Genomic DNA, 20,737 nt, shown 5'->3' with positions numbered 1-20,737 from the left:
TTTCTTTATTATCTCGGATGGTAGCCACTGTGGAGACGGCAAGGCCTAAGGCCTTTGCGATCTGGCTGAGCTTTTCACCCATCTCAAATCGTCTTAACACTTCTAATTTTATGTCTAGGGCAATTGCTTTCCGTTCCCTTTTGGCACTCCCGGGGAGGGCCGCCGCGCTTAGGGGCCTTTTCCCAGGCATCTTTGCCTCCAAAATGTACAGAAACAGCAGCACTCCCAGGTGCAAGAAAAGCCTGTTTCCTCAAGGCTCCCTTGCAGAACTCGGGAGAGGGAGTGGGGCTTCGAGGAGGAGGCGCAGGCTGACGTCCCCGGAGACGCGAAGGGTCGCTACAGGTCTGCCCAGCCACACTGCCCAGGAACAGGCCGGTTCACTCTGGGCTGCAGGGCGGGCAGCGTGGCCCCCCGGCGTCCATCAGTGTCCAAATTCCTGGACAGCAAGCACATCAGGCCTGGCTGAGTTTCTGTGATGCAGAAAATAAAAATCCGAGCAAGGGAAGGAAGGTGTCCGGCACACGCCCCGCCAGTTCCAAGCAGAACCTGTTCCCAGCGCGCCGCGCGCTCGACTCTGAGAGCCGCTGCCCACGGAGGACCCCGGGAGGGCGTGTCCTCGGAGATGCCCGATTTAAAGTAAGTCTAAAGGCGCTGGCTCCCCTCTCAGCATCTCGTGCGAGTCGGTCCCTGGGCAGGTCAGGTGTCTGGGCGGGGAAAGGCGTCTGGGTAGGACAAGGCAGGGCGCGCGTTCAGAGGCCGACGGCATCAGGCCATCAAGTAGACACCTGAACAGAGGCCCCTGTGTCGGCGCCTCGGCCCTACGGCGCATGCGTTAGGCGACCGCGCGGGTGGGCTCGGGGCGTGGCGTCCTCTGGCCCGTTCGCCGCAGCGGGGCGCGGGTGCCCGCCCGAGCGGCGTCGGGTCGGGCGTGGAGCCTGTCCCAGCGGCCGCCGGCGGTGGTCGGCCCGCTCGCCGTGCCGTGGCGAGGCGGCTGGACGGCTGGGGCGGGCGGGAAGTCGTTCGGACCCGTCCGGCAGGTGAGCCCACCGATCCGGGGCGGCAGGGAGGACGGCTGACCTCGGCGTCGCGCTCGCGCCGTTGGGGTGCGCGGGTCGGTGCCGGGGAACGGGGTCCGCGCGAGGGAACCCGCCAACCCAGGAGCGGCGGTGACATCCCCTGCCAGAGGGCCCTGGGGCTCCCGCCCAGTCCCGAGTCCGTCGGTCCCTCGGGCCCCGCCCTCCTCCCTCGGGCCCCGCCCTCCCCCCTCGGGCCCCGCCCTCCTCCCTCGGGCCCCGCCCTCCTCCCTCGGGCCCCGCCCTCCTCCCTCGGGCCCCGCCCTCCTCCCTCGGGCCCCGCCCTCCTCCCTCGGGCCCCTTTCGCCCTTTCCTTCTGAAGTTCCCGTGCTTCCGGTGCGCCCGCCCCCGTCCCCTTATTCCACTGACCCTGAACCCACGTGGTCCTGAGCCCACGGGGAGCAAATTGCGTTCAGGCCTCGCTGCGCTGCTGACCTGCTGTGCCTTCTCCGGCGCTTTCTTCTGCTCTGTCTCGCACTTGTCCCTCCGATGTGATGTCGTGAAAGGGATTTGTCAAGTGTTGTGTTTTTTTGTTGAGACCTTCTTCGAGCCCAGTTCTGCCAGTGTAATCATAGCTAATCCTGTTTGAGGGTTTCTGGGCTCAGGGCTGCACGGGTTGTCACTTGTAAGCTTTCTACTCACTTGTCAGCTTTCTACTCACTTGTCATGTAGGATAAGACCCTGTTTTGGTTTTTATTTTAATGGCCCCACCCGTGTCACATGGAAGTTTCCGAGCCAGGGACTGACTAAGCCTTATCTGCAGCTACGTGGGATCCTTTAACCCACCTCCTTGGCTGGGGGATGGAACCTGCACCTAGGCAGCCACCTGAGCTCCTGCGGTGGGTTTCTTAATCTCCTGTGCCATAGCTGGAACTCCATAACTCTGTTTTATGGAAGAGGAAATGTAAGGTCACAGCTGCTCCAGCATTTTCAGTTATTTATTTATTTTTGCTTTTTAGGGCTGCACTTATGGGATATGGAGATTCCCAGGCTAGGGGTCGAATCAGAGCTGCAGCCTCCAGCCCACCCTACAGCCACAGCAGTGAAGGATCCAAGCCACGTCTGCAGCCTCCACCACAGCTCACAGGCAGCGCCAGAGCCTTAACCCACTGGGATTGAACTCGAGTCCTCATGGGTACCAGTCGGGTTTGTTACTGCCGGGCCACATGGGAGCTCCGTGAAATGTGTTTTTAATGGGGTAAAGCAGATGAAGACTTCAGGGTTACACTTCAGCCTGAATCCCAGTCCCTTGGAGGCTGTAATCGCCACTGTGGGAAATGCCCCATTGACCTGCAGAGGCAGATAATTCTCTCTCGTGGCAGTGCCTGCAGGGAATCCGTGTCCAGCAGTGGCCCCTGGGGTCGGGACTGACGTCGTGTTCCCAGTGGCTCTGTTCGAAACCACCGAAGGTGCTCTTCTTTTTCTGTCATCATTACCTGCACCAGGTTCACGGGAACCAAGCGAGGCTCCCTTGGTGTCTGTGTGGGGAGCGTGACACGGGGTGCGTGATGACGCAGGAGCTCCTGCCCTCCCCTTCTTAGCTTCCGTACTCGTCACACCCCGCTCTTCTCGTTGCTGCGTCACCTCCTGTCTTTACGGTTTTGTTCTGTCCGTGAAGGTGGTGAGAGACACACTCCTCTGAAAGGGCGTCGAGGGCGAGTCCTGGGGGCCGGACGGGAGCAAACCTTTGTTTCTGCCCGGCTGAGGGTTGGCCGGGCTGCGTCACGGTTGGGAAAGCCCAGCAGAGGCAGCGTGCAGAATGCCGTTCGTTGGGAGCACGTTGGCCCCGAAAGCAGGCTGGGGGCTGCGCTCAGCGTTTCTGGGGGAGCCTGGGTGTGGAGGCCCCCGGCGCGAGCAGGAGGACCTGAGGACGCGGAGGCGCGCATCGAGCGCGTCAAGCTGACGTCCGGGAAAAAACTGGCTTCTCCCTCAGCCTCTTTGTCCTGGTTTAAGGGCATGGCTGCTTATAGGAGTGCGATGCCTGCTTTTAAAGTACCGGAACCTCGGAGTTGTGATAATTTCTGCTATATGACAAAGTGATTCAGGAGTTCCTCTGATGGCTCAGTGGTTAACCAGCCCGACTCGTGGAGTTCCTGTCGTGGCTCAGTGGTTAGCGAATCCGACTAGGAACCATGAGGTTGCGGGTTAGATCCCTGGTCTCGCTCAGTGGGTTAAGGATCCGGCGTTGCCGTGAGCTGTGGTGTAGGTTACAGACTCGGCTCTTGAGTTGCTATAGCTCTGGTGTAAGCTGGCAGTTATAGCTCCAATTAGACCCCTAGCCTAGGAACCTCCATATGCCGCAGGAGCAGCCCAAGAAATGGCAAAAAGACCAAAAAACAAAAACAAAAAGTACCAGAACCTCTTCATTTTGTCCATACGGGTTTGCAGAATTCTTGAGGAGAAGTATAAGAAACACAAACTTAGAAAAACCGACAGGGGAGTTCCTGTCGTGGTGCAGCAGAAACAAAGCCGACTAGGAACCATGAGGTTGTGGGTTTGATCCCTGGCCTTGCTCAGTGGGTCAAGGATCTGGCGTTGCTGTGAACTGCGGTATAGGTGGCAGACAGGGCTTGGATCCCGAGTTGCTGTGGCTCTCTCTGTTGGAGGCCGGCGACTACAGCTCCAATTTGACCCATAGCCTGGGAATCCCTTATGCTGAGAGTATGGTCCTAAAAAAAGGGGAAAAAAAGAAAAACACCATGGCTCTGGCATAGGCCGGCAGCTGTAGCTCCGATTAGATCCCTAGCCTGGGAACCTCCATATGCGGCGGATGCAGCCCCGGAAAAGACAAAAAGACAAAAAAAGAAAAACCAAGAGCTACTAAAACAAAAGACACAGGTTGGCAGATCAGACTGGCAGGTTTACATCTGTGTATTTTTACTTTTAAAAATTTATTTATTTATTTATTTGGGTTTTCTGGGCTGCTCCTGTGGCGTGTGGGTGGTCCTAGGCTAGGGGTCCAATTGGAGCTGCAGCTGTCGGCCTATACCACAGCCTCAGCAATGCAGGATCCAAGCCACATCTGCCTCCTACACCACAGCTCACGGCGACACTAGATCCTTAATCCACTGAGCCAGGGGATTGAACCCATGTCCTCATGGATACTAGTTGGGTTCGTTACTGCTGAGCCATAATGGGAACACCTACATTTGAGGGTTTTTTTTTTTTTTTTTTTTTTGGTCTTTTTGCCTTTTTCTGGGGCTGCTCCCCGCAGCACATGGAGGTTCCCAGGCTAGGGGTTGAATCGGAGCTGTAGCCACCAGCCTACACCAGAGCCACAGGAACGCGGCATCTGAGCCGCGTCTGCAACCTACACCACAGCTCACGGCAACGCCAGATCCTTAACCCACTGAGCGAGGCCAGGGACCAAACCCGCAACCTCATGGTTCCTAGTTGGATTCATCACCTGCTGAGCCATGACGGGAACTCCTACATTTGAGAATTTTTAAAGCATTCATTTGTATTGGGTTAATCTTGGGAGGTGACCAGGTGGGCGCACGGCGGGGTGTTGCCACTTCCTTTCCTCCCCTTCTTTGCGGACGCGGGCTCACTCCCCTACTTAGTCTTCATGGCTGGGCATTTCCACAGCTTGTGCAGACCTGAAGCCGTTGGCGCTGGGGATTCAGCATTTATCAGATGTGTTTCTCCTGGGAGATGCCTCCTGCTCAGTTCCGGTGAGTGTGGAGCCCGCGCAAGGGCCCAGAAGAGCCCGGGGGGTAGGTGATCGGCTGCAAACACGAGACCTTCGGCTCATGGAGCTTCCTCGAGACCTCACTGGAGACTCGTGGTTTGTCCTGAATGTTTCTGCAGGATTTCTTTCTGTCACATAGTATGTTTGGCTGTTCCCAGGGCCACCTTGGCCTTCAGGTGTCCATGGCTGTGTGTTGGGGTTGCTGCAAGGATGCCGTGAACAAAAAGAGGGCAGCCCCATGCTTGTGTTCCTGGAACTTGTCTGGATACTGGGCTCAGGCCCCGCACCTGCTGTGGTTGGCTGGCTGCTTGCGGACTGTCTGGCGGAGACGCTGTCTGAAACCTCAGCAAGTCTCAAGCCTCTGTCTGACCGCCTTTTTTTCACTTGGGAAGGATTTTTCTCAGTTTGGGGTCAGTTTTCCAAGGGCATGTGGAAAGCCGCAGTCCTGGGTGTCTCCTCCGTTCTTCACGTCTGGCTCCCCCACCAAGCGGTTCTGCAGCAGGGCTGCCCAGTTCGGACCCTCTCCCTGGAGCTCAGTCCCCTGCTCGTGGCAATCGCAGATCCCGGGGTTTGCCTGTGCTTCTGCCCAACAGACTCCTGTGATTCCCCTTCTTTGCTCGTGTTAATTTTGCTTTCTTTTTTGCTTTTTAGGGCTCACCCACAGCCTAGGGAAGTTCCCTGGCTAGGGGTCGAATAGGAGCTACAGCTGTTGGCTGATGTCACAGCCAAAGCAATTCCAGATCCAAGCCGTGTCTCCGACCCACACCACAGCTCCTGGCAACGTCGGATCCTTAAGCCACTGAGGGAGTGCAGGGATCGATCCTGCATCTGCATGGTTGCTAGTCCGATTCGTTTCTGAGCCATGAGGGGAACTCCTGTACATTCTTTTTAAAACAATAAAGTTTTTCATCATAGTCTGTCCCAAGGGACTGGATAGAGTTCCCTGTGCTGTGCGGTAGGATCTCATTGTTTATCCATTCTAAATGTGATAGTTTGCGGAGTTCCCGTCGTGGCGCAGTGGGTAACGAACCCGACTAGCAACCATGAGGTTGCGGGTTCGATCCCTGGCCTCCCTCAGTGGGTTAAGGATCCGGTGTTGCCATGAGATGTGATGTAGGTTGCAGACATGGCTCGGATCCTGCGAGGCTGTGGCTGTGGCTGTGGCTGTGGTGTAGGCCGTCGGCTACAGCTCCCATGAGACCCCTAGCCTGGGAACCTCTGTATGCCTCGGATGCAGCCCTGAAAAGACAAAAAACAAAATAAATGCGTAAATATATAACTACATGAGTCAATAAATGTGATCGTTTGCATGTATCAACCCCAAACTCCCCGTCCGTCCCACTCCTTCCGTCCGTCCCCTTTGGCAACCACGGTTCTCTTGTCTGTCTTTGAGTCTGTTTCTGTTTTGTTGCTGTGTTCATTTTGCCATATTTTCTTTTTCTTTTTTTGGCTGCCCCTCGGCATGTGGAGTTCCTGGGCCGGGATCATTTGCAGCATTCACCATGGCTGTGGCAATGCTGGATCCTTTAATCCGCTGGGCTGGGCTGGGGGTGGGACCTGTGTTCTGACGCTGCAGAGATGCTGGTGAGCCAGTTGTGCCACAGCAGAAACTGCTGTGCCATGTATCTTATTATTTTTTCTCTTTGGCCGCATCTGCAGCACATAGAAGTTTCTGGGCCAGGGATGGGATCTGAGCTGGAGCAATGACGTACACTACAGCTGAGGCAGTGGTGGTTCCGAAACCCACTGCCTGGGCATCAGACTGGTGCCTTGACAGAGACAAGTCAGCTCATTTACCCTCCGCACCACGGTGGGAACTCCTCTGTGCCATGTCTTACTTATTTATTTTCTTCTTTTTAGGGCCGCACCAGCAGCATATGGACGTTCCCAGGCTAGGGGTCGAATTGGAGCTGTAGCCGCCAGCTTGCGTCACAGCCACAGCAACGCAGGATCCAAGCCATGTCTGTGACCTACACCACAGCTTACGGCGAGGCCGGATCCTTAACCCACTGAGCGAGGCCGGGAATCGAACCTGCAACCTCATGGTTCTTCGTCGGATTCGTTCACCACGGAGCCATGATGGGAACTCCTGTGTCATGTTTTAGAGTCTACATGTAGGTGATATCAGATCACTGTGTGTCACTAAGGGAGTCTCTGACTTAGGTCACTTAGTGTGGTAATTTCTGGGGCTGCTTGTGTTGCTGCAAGTGGCGTTGTTTCATTCATTCCTCTGGCTGGTTTGTGTTTCCTTGTGTGTGTGCACCACATCGTCTTAATCCACTCATCTGTCAGCGGACGTTTAGGTTGTTTCCACCTCTTGGCCGTGAGCAGAAAAGGGGCGTGAGTCTTTGCGAATGGTACTTTTGTCCGAATGTGTGCCCAGGCAGGTGTGGGGTTTCGTTTTCTCAGGAACCTCCGTGCTGTTCTCCAGAGTGGTTGTGCCAAATACACCCCCACCAACAGTGTGGGAGGCCCCCTTTTCCCAGCACCCTCTCAGCATCTGTTGTTTGTAGACTCACTCATGGTCGGATGGCTCTTCTGCCTGGGGTGAGGTGGTGGGCAGGGTGTTTTGCTTTGCACTCCTCTAAACTGGCGACATCGGGCTCTGCGTGTGCCTGGACGCTGCCCGCGTGTCTTCTTTGGAGAAATGGCTCTTTAGGCCCGGGTGTTGTGTGGTGTTCGTTGGCCTCACCTGTTGCAGGGAGACGTCTTCAGGCTGGGGGCGAACCCACACCACAGCTGGGGCCACCGTGGCTGAGGCGTCAATGCCGGATGGGCCATCTGACTCTTAAACACTGCGCCCCACAGGAACTTACAGGTTGTTTGTTTTTTTGTCGTTGAGTTGCGTGAGTTGTTTGTATATTTTGGAAATGAAGCCTTGTCGGTTGCATCTTTTGCAACTATGCTCTCCCATTCTGTAGGCTACCTTTTCATTTTGTTTATGATTTCCTTGGCTGTGCAAAAGCTTGTAAGTTTGTTAGGTCCTATTTTATGTTTTTATTATTTCTGTTTTTTAGGAACCTGCACATGGAAGTTCCCAGGCTAGGGGTGGAATCAGAGCATCAGCTGCAGGCCTGCGCCACAGATCTGAGCCCCATGTGTAGCCTCCACTGCAGCTTGTGGCAACGCCAGATCCTTAACCCGCTGAGCGAGGCCAAGGGTTGAAACCCCATCGTGGATACCAGGTGGGTTCTTAACCTGTTCTGGCCTCCAGAGACTGACCTAAAGCGACATAGTACAGTTTGTCAGAGGGAGTCTTGCCAACAGTCCTTCTAGGAGTTTATGGTATATCGACGTCTTTAAGCCATTTTGAGTTTGTTTTTGCTCGTGGTGTGCGGGTGTGTGCCAGTTTCCTTCATGTACACGCAGCTGTCCACTTTTCCCAGCACTGCCGGATAAAGAGACAGTCTTTTTCCAATTTTATATTCCTGCCTCCTGTGCCCAAGGTTAATTGACTGTGGGTGTCTGGGTTTACTGCTGGGTTCTCCGTCCTGTTGCGCTGACCCGCATGTCTGTTGTTTGCACCGGTGCCGCACTGTCCTGGTTGCTGTGGCTTTGTAGCATCGTCTGCCGTCTGGGAGAATTATGCCTCTTGCTCTGCTCCTTTCCTCAGGGTTGCCTTGGCAGTCCTGGCTCCTCTGGGGCCGTGTCAATGTTTGGATTGTTCTAGTTTTGTAAGAAAATGCCGTGGGTGACTTGGCAGGGTTCGCGATAAATCTGTAGATGGCTTTGGGTGGTGTGGTCACGTTAACAGTAGTCATTCTGCCGACCCAGGCGCATGGACTGTCTTTCCATTTCTTCGAACTCCTTTACTTTGCTTTATTAATTTTTCATAGTTCTCAGTGTATAAGTCTTTCACCTCATTGGTCAGGTTTATTCCTAGGGATTTTATTTTATTTTATTTTGTTTTTTTTTGTGTGAGATTTTAAAAGTTTTTTTTTACCATTCCTTTTCTGATATTCATTGGTAGTATACAAAAATGCAGCTGATGGAGTTCCTGTCGTGGCTCAGTGGTTAGCGAATCTGACTAGGAACCATGAGGGTGTGGGTTCAGTCCCTGGCCTCGCTCCGTGGATTAAGGATCCGGCGTTGCCGTGAGCTGTGGTGTTGGTCGCAGACGCGGCTCGGATCCCGCGTGGCTGTGGCTCTGGTGTAGGCCGGCAGCGACAGCTCCGATTCGACCCCTAGGTGGGAACCTCCATATGCTGCGGGGAGCGGCCCTAGAGAAGGCAAAAAGACCAAAAAAGAAAACCAACAACTGATTTCTGAATGTTAATCTTGTATCCTGCTACTTTGCTGAATTTGTTTATCACATCAGCTGGTCTTTGTGTGGAGTCCTTAGGGTTTTCTATGTAGCTTGTAATGTCCCCTGCAGTGAGTGACAGTTTTATCTCTACTTTTCCAACTTGGATACCTTTTATTTCTTTCTCTTGTTTTTTTGCTTTTAAGGCCTCCCTTGCGGCATATGAAAGTTCCCAGGCTGCGGGTTGAATCGGAGCTACAGCTGCTGGCCTGCACCACAGCCACAGCAGCTTGGCGTCCGAGCTGCGTCTGCAACTTACACCGCAGCTCACAGCAATGCTGGATGCTCAACCCACTGAGCGAGGCCAGGGGTCCAGCCCACGTCCTCATGGATAGTGGGTTCATTACCACTGGCCCGCAGCAAGAACTCTTCCTTCCCTGTCGATTGCTGTGCTGTGACCCGGACTCCAGTACCGTGTCGACTGAATGCGGCGAGAGTGGGCCTCTTCGTCCTGCTCCGGGTTTTAGCGAGGAGGCTTTTCGCGTTTCTCCATTGAGTGTTACGTTGGCTGTGGGTTTGTCCGACGTGGCTGTTACTATGTTGAGATGTGTTTCCTCGGAACCCACCTTGGTAAAAGTTTGTTTTTTTTTTTTTTTTTTTTTTTGTCTTTTTGCTATTTCTTTGGGCCGCTCCCACGCGGCATATGGAGGTTCCCAGGCTAGGGGTTGAATCGGAGCTGTAGCCACCGGCCTACGCCAGAGCCACAGCAATGTGGGATCCGAGCCGTGTCTGCAGCCTACACCACAGCTCACGGCAACGCCGGATCTTTAACCCACTGAGCAAGGGCAGGGATCGAACCCGCACCCTCATGGTTCCTAGTCGGATTCGTTAACCACTGCGCCACGACGGGAACTCCGGTAAGAGTTTTTATTATGAGTGGATGTTGAATTTTTCAAGTCCTTTTTCTCCATCTATTGAGACGGTCATGTGGTTTGGGAATTTTCTTCTGCTAAGTGCTGTGTGAGGTTGATTCACCTGCGTCGAACCATCGGCTTGAACTTGGGATGAATCCCACTTCGTTGTGGTGTGTGGTCTTTTTCATGTATTGTTGGATTCGGTTGACTAAAAATTTTGTTGAGAATTTTTGTGTCTATATTAGTCAAAGATAGTGGCCTGTAGTTTTCTTATTTGGTAGTATCTTTGGTTTTGGTATTAGGGCGATGGTGGCTTCATAGACTGTCTTTGGGAATGTTTCTTCTTTTTCAGCCTTTTGGAAGAGTTTTGGAAGGATGGGTGTACGTTCCTCTTTGTATTATGTGTGGTAGAATTTGCCTCTGAAGTCATCTGATCTTGGACTTTTGTCTGTGGTGGTTGTTTTCCTTTCTTTTCCTTTCTTTTTTCAGGCACCCCCATAGTATGTGGAAGTTCCTAGGCCAGGATTGAATCTGAACCACATCTGCGACCTACACCGCAGCTGCAGCAACACCAAACCCTTATCCCACTGTGCCACAGTGGGAACTCCTGAAGGAGTTTTTTTTGTTTTGTTTTGTTTTGTTTTGTCTTTCTTCTAGGGCCACACCCATGGCATATGGAGGTTCCCAGGCTAGGGGTCTTATTGGAGCTGCAGCTGCCGGCCTACAGCCACAGCAACGCCAGATCCTTGACCCACTGAGCGAGGCCAGGGATCAAACCCACAGCCTCATGGTTCCCAGCGGGATTCGTTTCCGCTGCACCACAATGGGAATTCCCAGTACAAGACTTTGACTTACGTTCCTTTTGGCTGTTTAAGCCAGTTTGGAAGTTGCTGCTCAGCTGTAGCAGCTTTTATGTTCTCTTCTCGCTTGGTTCCTAGTTCCTGAAACACCCCCAGGCTGAAAGCGTCCACAGTAGGAGGAAGGCAGAACCCAGACTGTGCTGTGCAGCGCAGGCTGCTCCCGGGGAGGCGCGCCTCTCTGCGTGGGACGGGGACAGAGGCCTGTGTCCTGCGGGAGACTCACGGGCTTCCTCTCTTCTAGGTGGACCGGCTGGAAGTCATGAACAAACAGTCCGTGCGTGTCATTCCCGCTCCCAGGACTTCGTCCGAGGTGAGGGGTGGGTGCAGGGCTGGCTGTTCCAGACGGAGATTTTGGTTTTGGTTTAGTGTAAGGTGTCGTTTTGGGGTTTGTTTCAGAGAAACACCTCTCCTGGTTTTACTGCCCCCCACCCCCCGTGAAAGGTCCTCTTTTATTTGCTGATGCACACGGACACCTCGGGGACAAGTCCCAGGTAGCACGAGACCCCGTATGAGGCTGTGACTGGCCGTGTAACACATCAGAGCCGCTAGCCAGGGTTTGGGAGGAGAGGAGAGGAAAGGGCCAAAGGCAGCAAAGGCAGGGTCAGCAGTCGATGGGCTTTTCCCCCCTTTTACAGCTGCACCTGCGACATACGGAGGGTCCCAGGCGAGCAGTAAATCAGAGCTGCCGCTGCCGGCCTGGCCGCAGCCCCAGCAACGCAGGATCTGAGCTGCATCTGTGCCCTGCGCCGCAGCTCGCAGCAGGGCTGGGCCCTTAACTCACGGAGCAAGGCCAGGGATCAAACCCACATCCTCACGGACACTGTATCGGGTTCTTAACCCGCTGAACCACAACGGGAGCTCCGTGATGGGCGTTTCTACTTTGATTTGAAACCCGAGGCTGTGGTTTTTGGCGCTGGGGCCTGTCGGAGCTGCTCGCGGCTTTCCTGGGGCCGGAGCTGGTGAGGAGGCTGTGTGGCCGCTGCCGCCTGTCGCCACTCATGCCGAGGTCTCTGCAGAGGTCCGTGCGGTTTGACGTCGGCAGTGTGGACAGCTTTGAGTGCAACCTGGAGACCGCCCACTGGGAGCCGGGCATCGAGACCCCCACCAGACGGCCGTGGTCCGCACCAGCGAGAGCGGGCCTCACTGCTCCGCTGGTTTTGCTCTGCTCGCAGCTGCAGCGTCCGCAGTGGCACAGGAGTCTCTACGTCGGTTTTTATTGAAGAGAGAATTGCTGAGGGGAAGGCTGAGCCAGGCGGCCGGAGAAAGGGTGCGGGGGGCCGGGGGCCCCTCAGCCGTGAGCAGGCCGGGCTGGGCCGTGGGACTTCTGAAGGGAGGCCGTGGGCCGCCCTCCGCGCCCCCAGGTGAAGTTGGGCAAGGGTTGGGGAAGCTGCCTATATGGGCTGGCACGTTTTGGAGAGAGAGACTGCTCCGTTTGTGCAGCAGAACCACGTTCTGGAGCCGCCTGCCCTTGAGAGCGTGCAGGCGGTGTTTGTGGCCCTTCTCTTGAGGGAACGTGAGACGTGGTTGTCTTTGACTTTCCAGCTCTTTCTTGCAAACCCTGGTACCCACCCTTCTCCTGGTTGGCATCCTCTGCCAATGTCGTGGTGTTGGCCTGGCACTTACCACCCTGACGTCCTGGACCCGGCCGCGATGCGGCCTGGCCGCTTTGACCGTCGGATTTACATTGGTGAGCGTGCTGGCCGCCTGGGTGCTCAAGCATAGGCCCTCATGCTCTTGGCTTAGAAGTTTAGTTAGGAGTTCACGTTGTGGCTCAGCAGGTTAAGGAGCAGACATCATCTCTGAGCACGCGGGTTCGATCCCTGGCCTCCCTCAGTGGGTTAAGGATCCGGCGTTGCCGGGAGCTGTGGTGTAGGTCGCAGACGCAGCTCAGGTCCTGCATTGCTGTTGCTGTGGCTTGTGGTGTAGGCTGGCAGCTGTAGCTCCGATTCACCCCGTAGCCTGGGACCCTCCTTATGCTCCGGGTGCAGCCCTAAAAAGCAAAAAAACAAACAAACAAACAAGAATTTGGTTAGATCATCAGCTGTGTGTTTGGAGGAGAGTCTCTTGCGGTCCCGAAGCAGTGAGCGTGTGAGGCGGTGGAGGTGCCTGGCTGCCCTGCGCTGTGGGAGCAGGGATGTGGTCGGGGCTGTGGGCATGTCACTGCTGCCCATGCAGTGGTGGCAGGTGGCATGTGACACAAGTAAGTTCATCAGCTCTTACTTCCTGGTGCCGTTACTTGGACTCCGAGCAGAGTCTGCCAGTGAGGCGCTCACGCGGCCTCTCTGCCTGGGAGGACCTGTTGCCAGGGCAGCCCGCGTCCCCCTCTTTGTTGGGGCTCGGTCTTTGGGACGGGGTGCCGTGGACCAGAGGCTACACAGTCAGGAAAGGGCTTCAGTGGTTGAAGAGCTGAAGGTCTGGGACCTGGGGATTGTTTTTCTTGGCTCCCCGGCCCCAGTGAGTAGCCAAGGGCAGTGCAGACACACGGGGCTGCCTTTGCAGCCACTGTGAGGTGCCTGCCAGTGACCCTCCCTGGGGCTCTGTGCCTCTCTCTGTTAGGCCCCCCTGACATCAAAGGCAGGTCCTCTGTCTTCAAGGTCCATTTGCGTCCACTGAAGCTGGATGGGAGCCTCAGCGTGGACACCCTGGCGAGGAAGCTGGCGGCCCTCACGCCCAACTTCACAGGTGAGTGTCCCCAGGCTGTGCCGCTTGCCTGGGGAGGCTGGGTGTTGCTGGGTGGTTTCTGGTTGTGGCATCTGGTCCTAGCAGGTGCCACTCCTGTCTTCAGAACCTTGAACCTGCTGAGACATATCAGAGGCCTCAGAGATGCTTAGCCCCAAAGCTGACTTGTTCCTTTTGTGTGTGTGTGTGTGTGTGTGTGTGTGTGTGTGTGTGTTTTGCCTTTTTTAGGGCTGCTCCCGTGGCATATGGAGGTTCCCAGGCTAGGGGTCAAATCGGAGCTATAGCCACCGGCCTACGCCAGAGCCACAGCAACGCCAGATCCAAGCTGCATCTGCAACCTACACCACAGCTCACAGCAACACCAGCACCTTAACCCACTGAGTGAGGCCAGGAATCGAACCCGCAACCTCGGGGTTCCTAGTCGGGTTCGTTAACCACTGCGCCACGACGGGAACTCCTGATTTGTTCCTTTTTAATTCTGTTGAGGCTTGCTCAGTTTTGACTGTAGAGACGAGGCTGGGTGAGGTGAAGAAGCCATACTGTTTCCTAGTTGCCCTCCCACCCTGGTCTTCCTTTGCCTTTCTCCTCTTTGTCATTAAAACTCCACATTTTGGAGTTCCCATCCTGGCGCAGTGAAAGTGAACCCGACGAGGAGCCATGAGGTTGAGGGTTCGATCCCTGGCCTCGCTGAGTGGGTTAAGGATCCAGCGTTGCCGCGAGCTGTGGTGTAGGTCGTAGATGCAGCTCGGATCTGGCGTTGCTGTGGCTGTGGTGTAGGCCGGCAGCTAAAGCTCCAATTCAACCCCTAGTCTGAGAACCTCCATAGGCCACAGGTTTGGCCCTAAAAACAAACACAAAAACAAAACAAAAACCTCAGCATTTTGCATTGGAAAGCTTGTTTCCCTACCAGGTGGTTTAAACCTCAGTTGTTCAGAGATTCTCCCAGGGCCTTCCTGCCCAGCTCACCCTCCTCGGCGGCCACAGGGCTTTGCGAGCCCAAGTTACCGTGGCCCCCTGGGTGCCTCATTCCCTCCAGCCACCACAGCCGCTTCTTGGTGTTCTGGGCAGGGAAGAGACGAGGGCTGGTCTAGCGCTTCCCAGCTGGGCGGCCCTCCTGGCGCGGCAGGTGAAGGACCCAGTGTTGTCGCTGCTGTGGCACAGGTTTGACCCTCTTCCGGGAACGTCTGTGTACCATGAGGCTGGCCAAAAAGAAATCCCCAAAACCAAAAACTTCTCCAAATGAATAAAAGACGGGAGCCTACATATCCAGAAAGGCCATCAGACTCCAAAGAAGATAAACCCAGAGCCTCCACACGGAAACGCTTCGTAACCCACGTCGGTCAGAGGTAAAGAGACGCTTGACGCCTGCCGGGGGGCCGGACCTCACCCTCTGGGCCGTGAGATTCCCTCGACTCCTTGCTGAGCCCTGGAGGCCGGACGGCACTGGGTCTGGCTGAACCCAGGCATTCCCAGGATGCGTTTTGTTTTGTTTTTCTCCTGCTGAGGGAGCTTATTCTGGTTAAACCTGCCCTCACAGACGTCCTGGAGTCCCTCAGGCTGCAGTAGAAGGTGCTGGTTAGTCATCGGAGGCCATGTGACAGAGCCCCCCGACACAGGTCCCTGCGTCACCAAGGCCGCACCGTCGTGTCCTTGGTTTGTAACTTCTTTTTCTTTCCCTCTGGGGTTTCAAAGACAAGGGCGGGAACCCGTCCTTCGCTGTCTGTTGACGGACACCTGCTGTAGCAGGTGGACCCTGTGACAGGTCAGTGGGAGGACGGCAGTTGCTGCGGGGAAGCAGGACGCTCGTGTGTTGTTTCGGCTGGAAACGGGACAGCTGCCTTTGAAATTCCCATGGAACTGCCAAGGGCCCGAACAGCCAACACAGCCTCGCAAAGGAGCCGAGTTGGAAGACTCCCTCCCATCTCGAGCCCCAGCCCCAGAACGAGGCTCAGACCTAGACCCGCAGAGTGAAGCCCAGAGGCTTGTGGGTCTTGAGCAGTTGCTCTCTCAAGGGTGCCGAGGCCCGTCGATGGGGACGGAGGTCCATCCAGCCAGAGGTGCTGGGCCGCCGTCTCCACAAGCAAACGCAGGAATACAGGAATACGGCCCTGGGACCGAACGCAGAGCCCGACTCAGGGTGGGCAGGCGACCGGGAACTCTGAGGTCTTAGGGGAGAGCGGGGGGTCGGCCCTGGTGGCTCGCGTGCCAGGCAACCCGTGAGACGCAGAATCGGACTCCCGCAAAAGTGAGGTCCTGCGCATCAGGGGCGTGGTCGAGGGAGTGAGAAGGTACCTGCGAGTGGGAGGAAATGGCTGCGTCTGGGAAGGGTCTGGAATTCGGAGCCCAACTTAAATCAGGCAGAGGATTTGAATGTACGTTTTCCCAAAGACGTACCCATGGCCAGAAAGCAGGTGAAAAGCAGCCCGGTGTCATCAGTCATTGAGGATTCACATCGAACCCACAGCGAGATGACACTGCACGCCCACCGGGCTGGCCGCGAAGACCACCGAGAGGAGTGGGCAGGGCTGTAGGAAAGGGGCCCTCGCGCGTTGCTGGTGGCATGTCCCACGGTGTGGCCGTGGAGATCAGGTTGGCGGTACTTCAAGTAGTGAAATCCAGGAGTTCCCGCTGGGGCACACAGGATTGGCAGCACGTTGGGACTCCTGGGACACGGGTTCTGTCCCCGGCTGGGCACGGTGGGTTAAGGATCCAGCATTGCCGCAGGTCTGCTTTGGTTGTGGCTGCGGCTCAGGTTTGATCCCTGGCCTGGGGACTCCATGTGCCATGCAGCAGTCAAGTATGGGCATCTCCTGGGCATCTGTCCGAGACGCCTGGAAACCTTTGTCCACGCAGTGGCTTGGCCGTGGGTCTTCACAGGAGCCCCCTTCCCAGCGGCCAAAAGGCGGAACTGCCCTCGTGTCTGTGTGTGTGTGAGTGGCTGAGAGCCGTGCACAGCTGGCCCTCAGCGTCCGGATGCAGGCACGCAGGCACACGGGATCTGGGACTCGCATGGGCTCCTCGGGACACCTGCTCAGCACACCGGAGAAGGGGGTCGAAGCGCTGGAACACGCTGCGCTGCTGCACGGGCCCCAGCATGTCACGCCCCGTGAAGAAACACACGCGGAAGTGCCCGCGTCTTGATTCCATTTGTGCAAAACGTCCAGAACCTGGACGTCCAGACAGTAGATGCGTGGCTGGGGGCGGATGTGGGCAGGAGCCAGGTAGGTGCCATGACATGAACACATCTTGGTAAATCCGCTACAACTCTTTGAAACATGCAATGAAAATGGATAGATTTTGTTAAATTATACCTCACTACGTTGTTGAACTGAAAAACTGGCTAAAAGCAGAGGAGACTGTCAGAGCAGCTCCCGTTTCCTTCCCGCCCTTGACCTGGTTTAGCTCTGGTCCCTCTGCTGGAGGTTTTCCTGGAGCTGCCCGCTCCGGGGATGCTCACGTCTGCTCTCTGTCCCCCCGGGTCAGGCGCTGCTATTTCCAGTGTCTGCAGTGAAGCGGCCCTCGTTGCCACCCGCCACCGGAGTCCTTCTGTTCAGGAGAAGCACTTCGAACAGGCCCTTGAGAGGGTCATGGGAGGTGAGCCGGCGGCCTCGGGTGGGGACGGTCCAGCTCCACCTGCCTCGAGCTCACCCGGGCCCCCCTGCCCTCAGTGCCCTGGAGCCAGGGGACCTGCCAGCAGCTCTTGGGCTTTTTCTAGAGCAGCAGCTACAATTTCAAAGGGGTGGAAGCGCCGGGCGCTGAGTCAGATCCGGGTTCGGGCGCTGCCCTGGCTGGAGGAGGATGCGCCGAGTGCTTCCTCGTGGAGGCTTCAGGGCTGGGGCCGCGCGCCGTGACGGCGCGAAGGGCCAGCATGTGCTTCAGCGGGTGGGCGAGGGGCTCCCGAGCAGCTTCCTGGGGCCGGCGGGTGAGGGGCTTCCGGCGGGGAGGTGCGGGAAGTGGTGTGTCGGGACTGCAGGCTGGCCGTACTCTTTTGTTTCACTTTTTGTTGGGTTTTTAAATTTTTTTCCCGGTCTTTTCTAGGGCTGCATCCACGGCATATGGAGGTTCCCAGGCTAGAGGTCTAATCAGAGTTGTAGCCACCGGCCTACACCACAGCTCATGGAAACACGATCTTTAACCGACTAAGTGAGGCCAGGGATCGAACCCACAACCTTATGGTTCCTGGTCTGATTCCTTAACCACTTAGCCAAAAAGCCGGGCTTCCCTCGGGTGTCCTTGCCTCTTCTGCACCCTGTTCCCTGCCTATAACTGGCTTGGAGGTGGCATTTGACAATCACTTCTTGTCTCTCTCTGCTTCTGGCATCAATCACTTCCAGTCAAGCCGCAGACCGAGCCTCTCATGCCATTGGCTAAAAAGATGGGCCCCAGAGCCATCTGCTGCGGGCACCCCGAAAGGGCGAGACGTGGTTCTGCAGAGCAGGGGCAGCACGGAGTCTGCTGTGGGCCCAGGCTCTGAGCCCGGCTGGAGTGTGTGTGTGGAGCTGACAGCCTTTGGGGCTGTCGCTGTTGGACAGAGGCTCTGACTGGCCGGCCCCCAGCACATCCTGAGTCGCGGGCGGGGATTGGGCACCCGTTTCTCAGCTGTCCGACTCTCCTCAGCCTCTTATCCGGAGTTTGATTTGTAGGTCTTGAGAAGAAGATGCAGGTCCTGCAGCCCTGTGAGAAGGTGACAGTGGCCTACCACGAGGCTCGCTCTGTGGTGCCGGGCTGGTTCCTGGAGCACGCGGACCCCCAGCTGAAGGTGGGTCTCACCTCCCCGTCTGCGGTGCATTCGGGCTGGCTCCCTCCCAGCTCATCCCTTGACCTCTGGCCTGGGTGGCTGCCTGGGGACTCTGCAGGCCGTGCCGAGTGGGCATGCTCTGTCCCACACGGCGGGCCTCTCTCGCTCTGCATTTCAGCGGCTGTAACTGTCTGGAATTGGTCGCAAAGTTCCGTGAGGGCTGGGTGGGCAGAGAGGGGTAGGGTTGGGCTTCCAGGCGGGGTCTGGACGGTGCCACCACCTGACACACGGAGGTTGGACGTGGAGCTCGCCTCCCCCGCCCCGGCTTCTGCCCGCCCGTGGCTCCTCCACAGTGTCCTCAGGTTGGCAGGACCGGTGGGGTTTCTGCGTTGATCCTGGGGTGACTCCTGTCAGTGGTGGGGCCTAGGCTCTCCTCTTACACACTCTGGTCCGAGGGGCGAGGTTGGTCCAGGCCGCCGGGGAGGCGCTGGGGTGACAGGGTTGCTACCCTGCCCGGCAGGTGTCCACTGGCCCCCGGAGTGAGGGGCTTGGCTTCGCCCAGTGCCTGCCCAGGGAGCAGTACCTACACACACAGGAGCAGCTCTTGGACTGTGTGTGCGCCCTGCTGGGGGGCCGGGTCGCCGAGCAGCTGTTCTTCGGGCGGGTCGCCATGGGGGCCCAGGACCACCTGCGCGGGGTCACCCAGAGTGCCTACGCCCAGGTAGGGCAGTGGCCACGGTGGGCTGGGGGCTCCGGGCGTTGTCCAGCCAGGTTCACCCGTGCTCCTCGCCCACCCCAGGTGTGCAGTTTGCGATGAGGGCGAGGCTGGGGCAGGAGTCCTTGGACCTTCTGCAGCAGGACGAGGCGCTGCTGGAGAAGCCCTCCAGCGAGGCCACCCACCCAGCTCATGGATGAGGAGGTGCGGGCGCTCATCAGCACCACCCATGCACGCACCCTGGACCTGCTGTCTCGCTGCCGGGAGCAGGTGGACAAGGCGAGTGGCGCCACAGAGCGGAGGCTCTGCTGGGGCTCACAGTGGCCGGGCCAAGGGGGCGCGCTGTGTTGGGGCGCAGGGGGGTGGCCTGACTGCAGCGTCTTGCAGGTGGGCAGGCAGCTGCTGGAGAAGGAGGTGCTGGAGCGGGCGGACATGGAGGAGCTACTGGGCCCCTGACCCTTCTCTGATGAGACCACTTACGCGGAGTTCGTGGAAGGCACAGGCGGCCTGGAAGAGGACATGTCCCTTACCATGGGGCTAAAGGGCTGGAACCGGGGACAGGTGAGGGACAGCCTGGAGCATCACGTGCAGGAGAGCCCAGCCGAGCGCCTGGGCTTGCAGGGCAGCCTCCAGGGTCTTCCGAAAGCAATTAAAACACACGGTGTTTTTAGCTGAGGGTCTTCTGCGCTGCAGGGATTCCTGCCCCAGAGCACTTTCTCGCTGTTCCTGAGGCAGACGGGAGGGCAGTGGCAGCAACCCACCTGCCCCCTGGGGAGGCCTGAATGTGGGAACCCCCTGGGCCCCTGAGGAATCGGGTGGTAGGCTTCTCTGCAGGGCCAGCCGCTCGGTGGGGAAACCTCGCTGCTGGGCCCTGCACTTTAACTGCCCCAGGGGGAGAGGGAGAGGGGGCTTTGGGCCCATTCAGAAACATCAACTTTCGGGCGTTCCCCTGGAGGCTCAGCGGAAGCGAATCTGACTGGCATCCATGAGGACTCAGGTTCAGTCCCTGGCCTCGCTCAGTGGGTTAAGGATCCGCTGTTTCCGTGAGCTGTGGTGTAGGTTGCGGGTGTGGTTTGGATCCTGTGTTGCAGTGGCTGTGGTGTAGGCCGGCAGCTGCAGCTCTGATTTGAGCCCTAGCCTGGGAACCTCCATATGCCGTGGGTGCGGCCTTAAGATGACAAAAAAAAAAAAAGAAAAAGAAACATCACCTCTTGGTGAGGCAGCGGGGTGATTCAAAGGTAGTAGCTCTCCGGGTTGGTGGAAGGCTTGCTGGTCCTTAGGGAGGGGCCTTGACCCCTCCCGCAGGGCTGTGGTTGGGGAGGGTGGGGGCGGAGTCTGGGCCCACGCACAGCCCTGGGGGGCACCCTTCAGAGTCCCCCCTCGTTCTCGAGGTGGGGCCTGTCTCTTGTGATCCCTTAGGGTTGGAATCTGAGAGAGGGAGGCCCTGTTCCAGGTGAGAGGAGCCACCCCTGGGTTGTAACCAAGGTCTCGGGCCCAAGAGCCCAGTGGTCTGGTCGGTCCCAGGGTGCCCCGGCGACCCAGGCCCTGGGAGCCGCGTCGGGGCTGGGAGCCTGGGCTTCGTGGGAATGGCTTCTGCGTTGCCGCACAGGCCAGGAATCGTCACATGGTGACGGTCAGTGGCGCCTCGGGTGGACGTCTGGGCTGACTGCTGGTGGAGGGAGCCTCGCAGGGACCCAGTGCTGGCTTGGTCAAGGCCATGGGCTGGAACTCGAGGACCGCGTTTCCAAATCATTTGTCACACGTGCCTCAAAAACAGACTCTCTACCTTGGGATAAAACATGTTCAGCCCTTTTGTTTGTAAAA

The 20,737-nt window shown here is 57.1% G+C and overlaps 2 protein-coding genes across 2 annotated transcripts in view; one reads left to right on the top strand and one right to left on the bottom strand.

Moving 5' to 3' along the window:
• The window catches only part of CENPBD1 (CENPB DNA-binding domain containing 1), a 6,663-nt gene extending 5,783 nt beyond the window's left edge, over nucleotides 1–880 (bottom strand). Inside the window, 1 exon segment of the mRNA XM_021097032.1 lies at nucleotides 2–880. Within this exon segment, the coding sequence (XP_020952691.1) occupies nucleotides 2–190 (189 nt within the window). The 5' untranslated portion in view covers nucleotides 191–880.
• On the top strand, nucleotides 623–20,737 carry LOC100738955 (AFG3-like protein 1). The gene is given in 13 exon segments (XM_021095981.1): nucleotides 623–636; nucleotides 796–1,037; nucleotides 4,662–4,747; nucleotides 11,023–11,091; nucleotides 11,798–11,876; nucleotides 11,879–12,048; nucleotides 12,324–12,468; nucleotides 13,338–13,463; nucleotides 16,944–17,054; nucleotides 18,104–18,219; nucleotides 18,719–18,919; nucleotides 18,998–19,192; nucleotides 19,301–20,737. Coding segments are annotated over 12 exon segments (1,377 nt in total). The 3' UTR covers nucleotides 19,016–19,192; nucleotides 19,301–20,737.

This window comes from Sus scrofa, chromosome 6, assembly GCF_000003025.6.
Source record: "Sus scrofa isolate TJ Tabasco breed Duroc chromosome 6, Sscrofa11.1, whole genome shotgun sequence".
In the NCBI taxonomy this organism is placed as follows: domain Eukaryota; kingdom Metazoa; phylum Chordata; class Mammalia; order Artiodactyla; family Suidae; genus Sus; species Sus scrofa.
The sequence above is the reverse complement of the archived record's forward strand: the minus strand, read 5'-3'. Positions and strand labels throughout refer to the sequence as shown.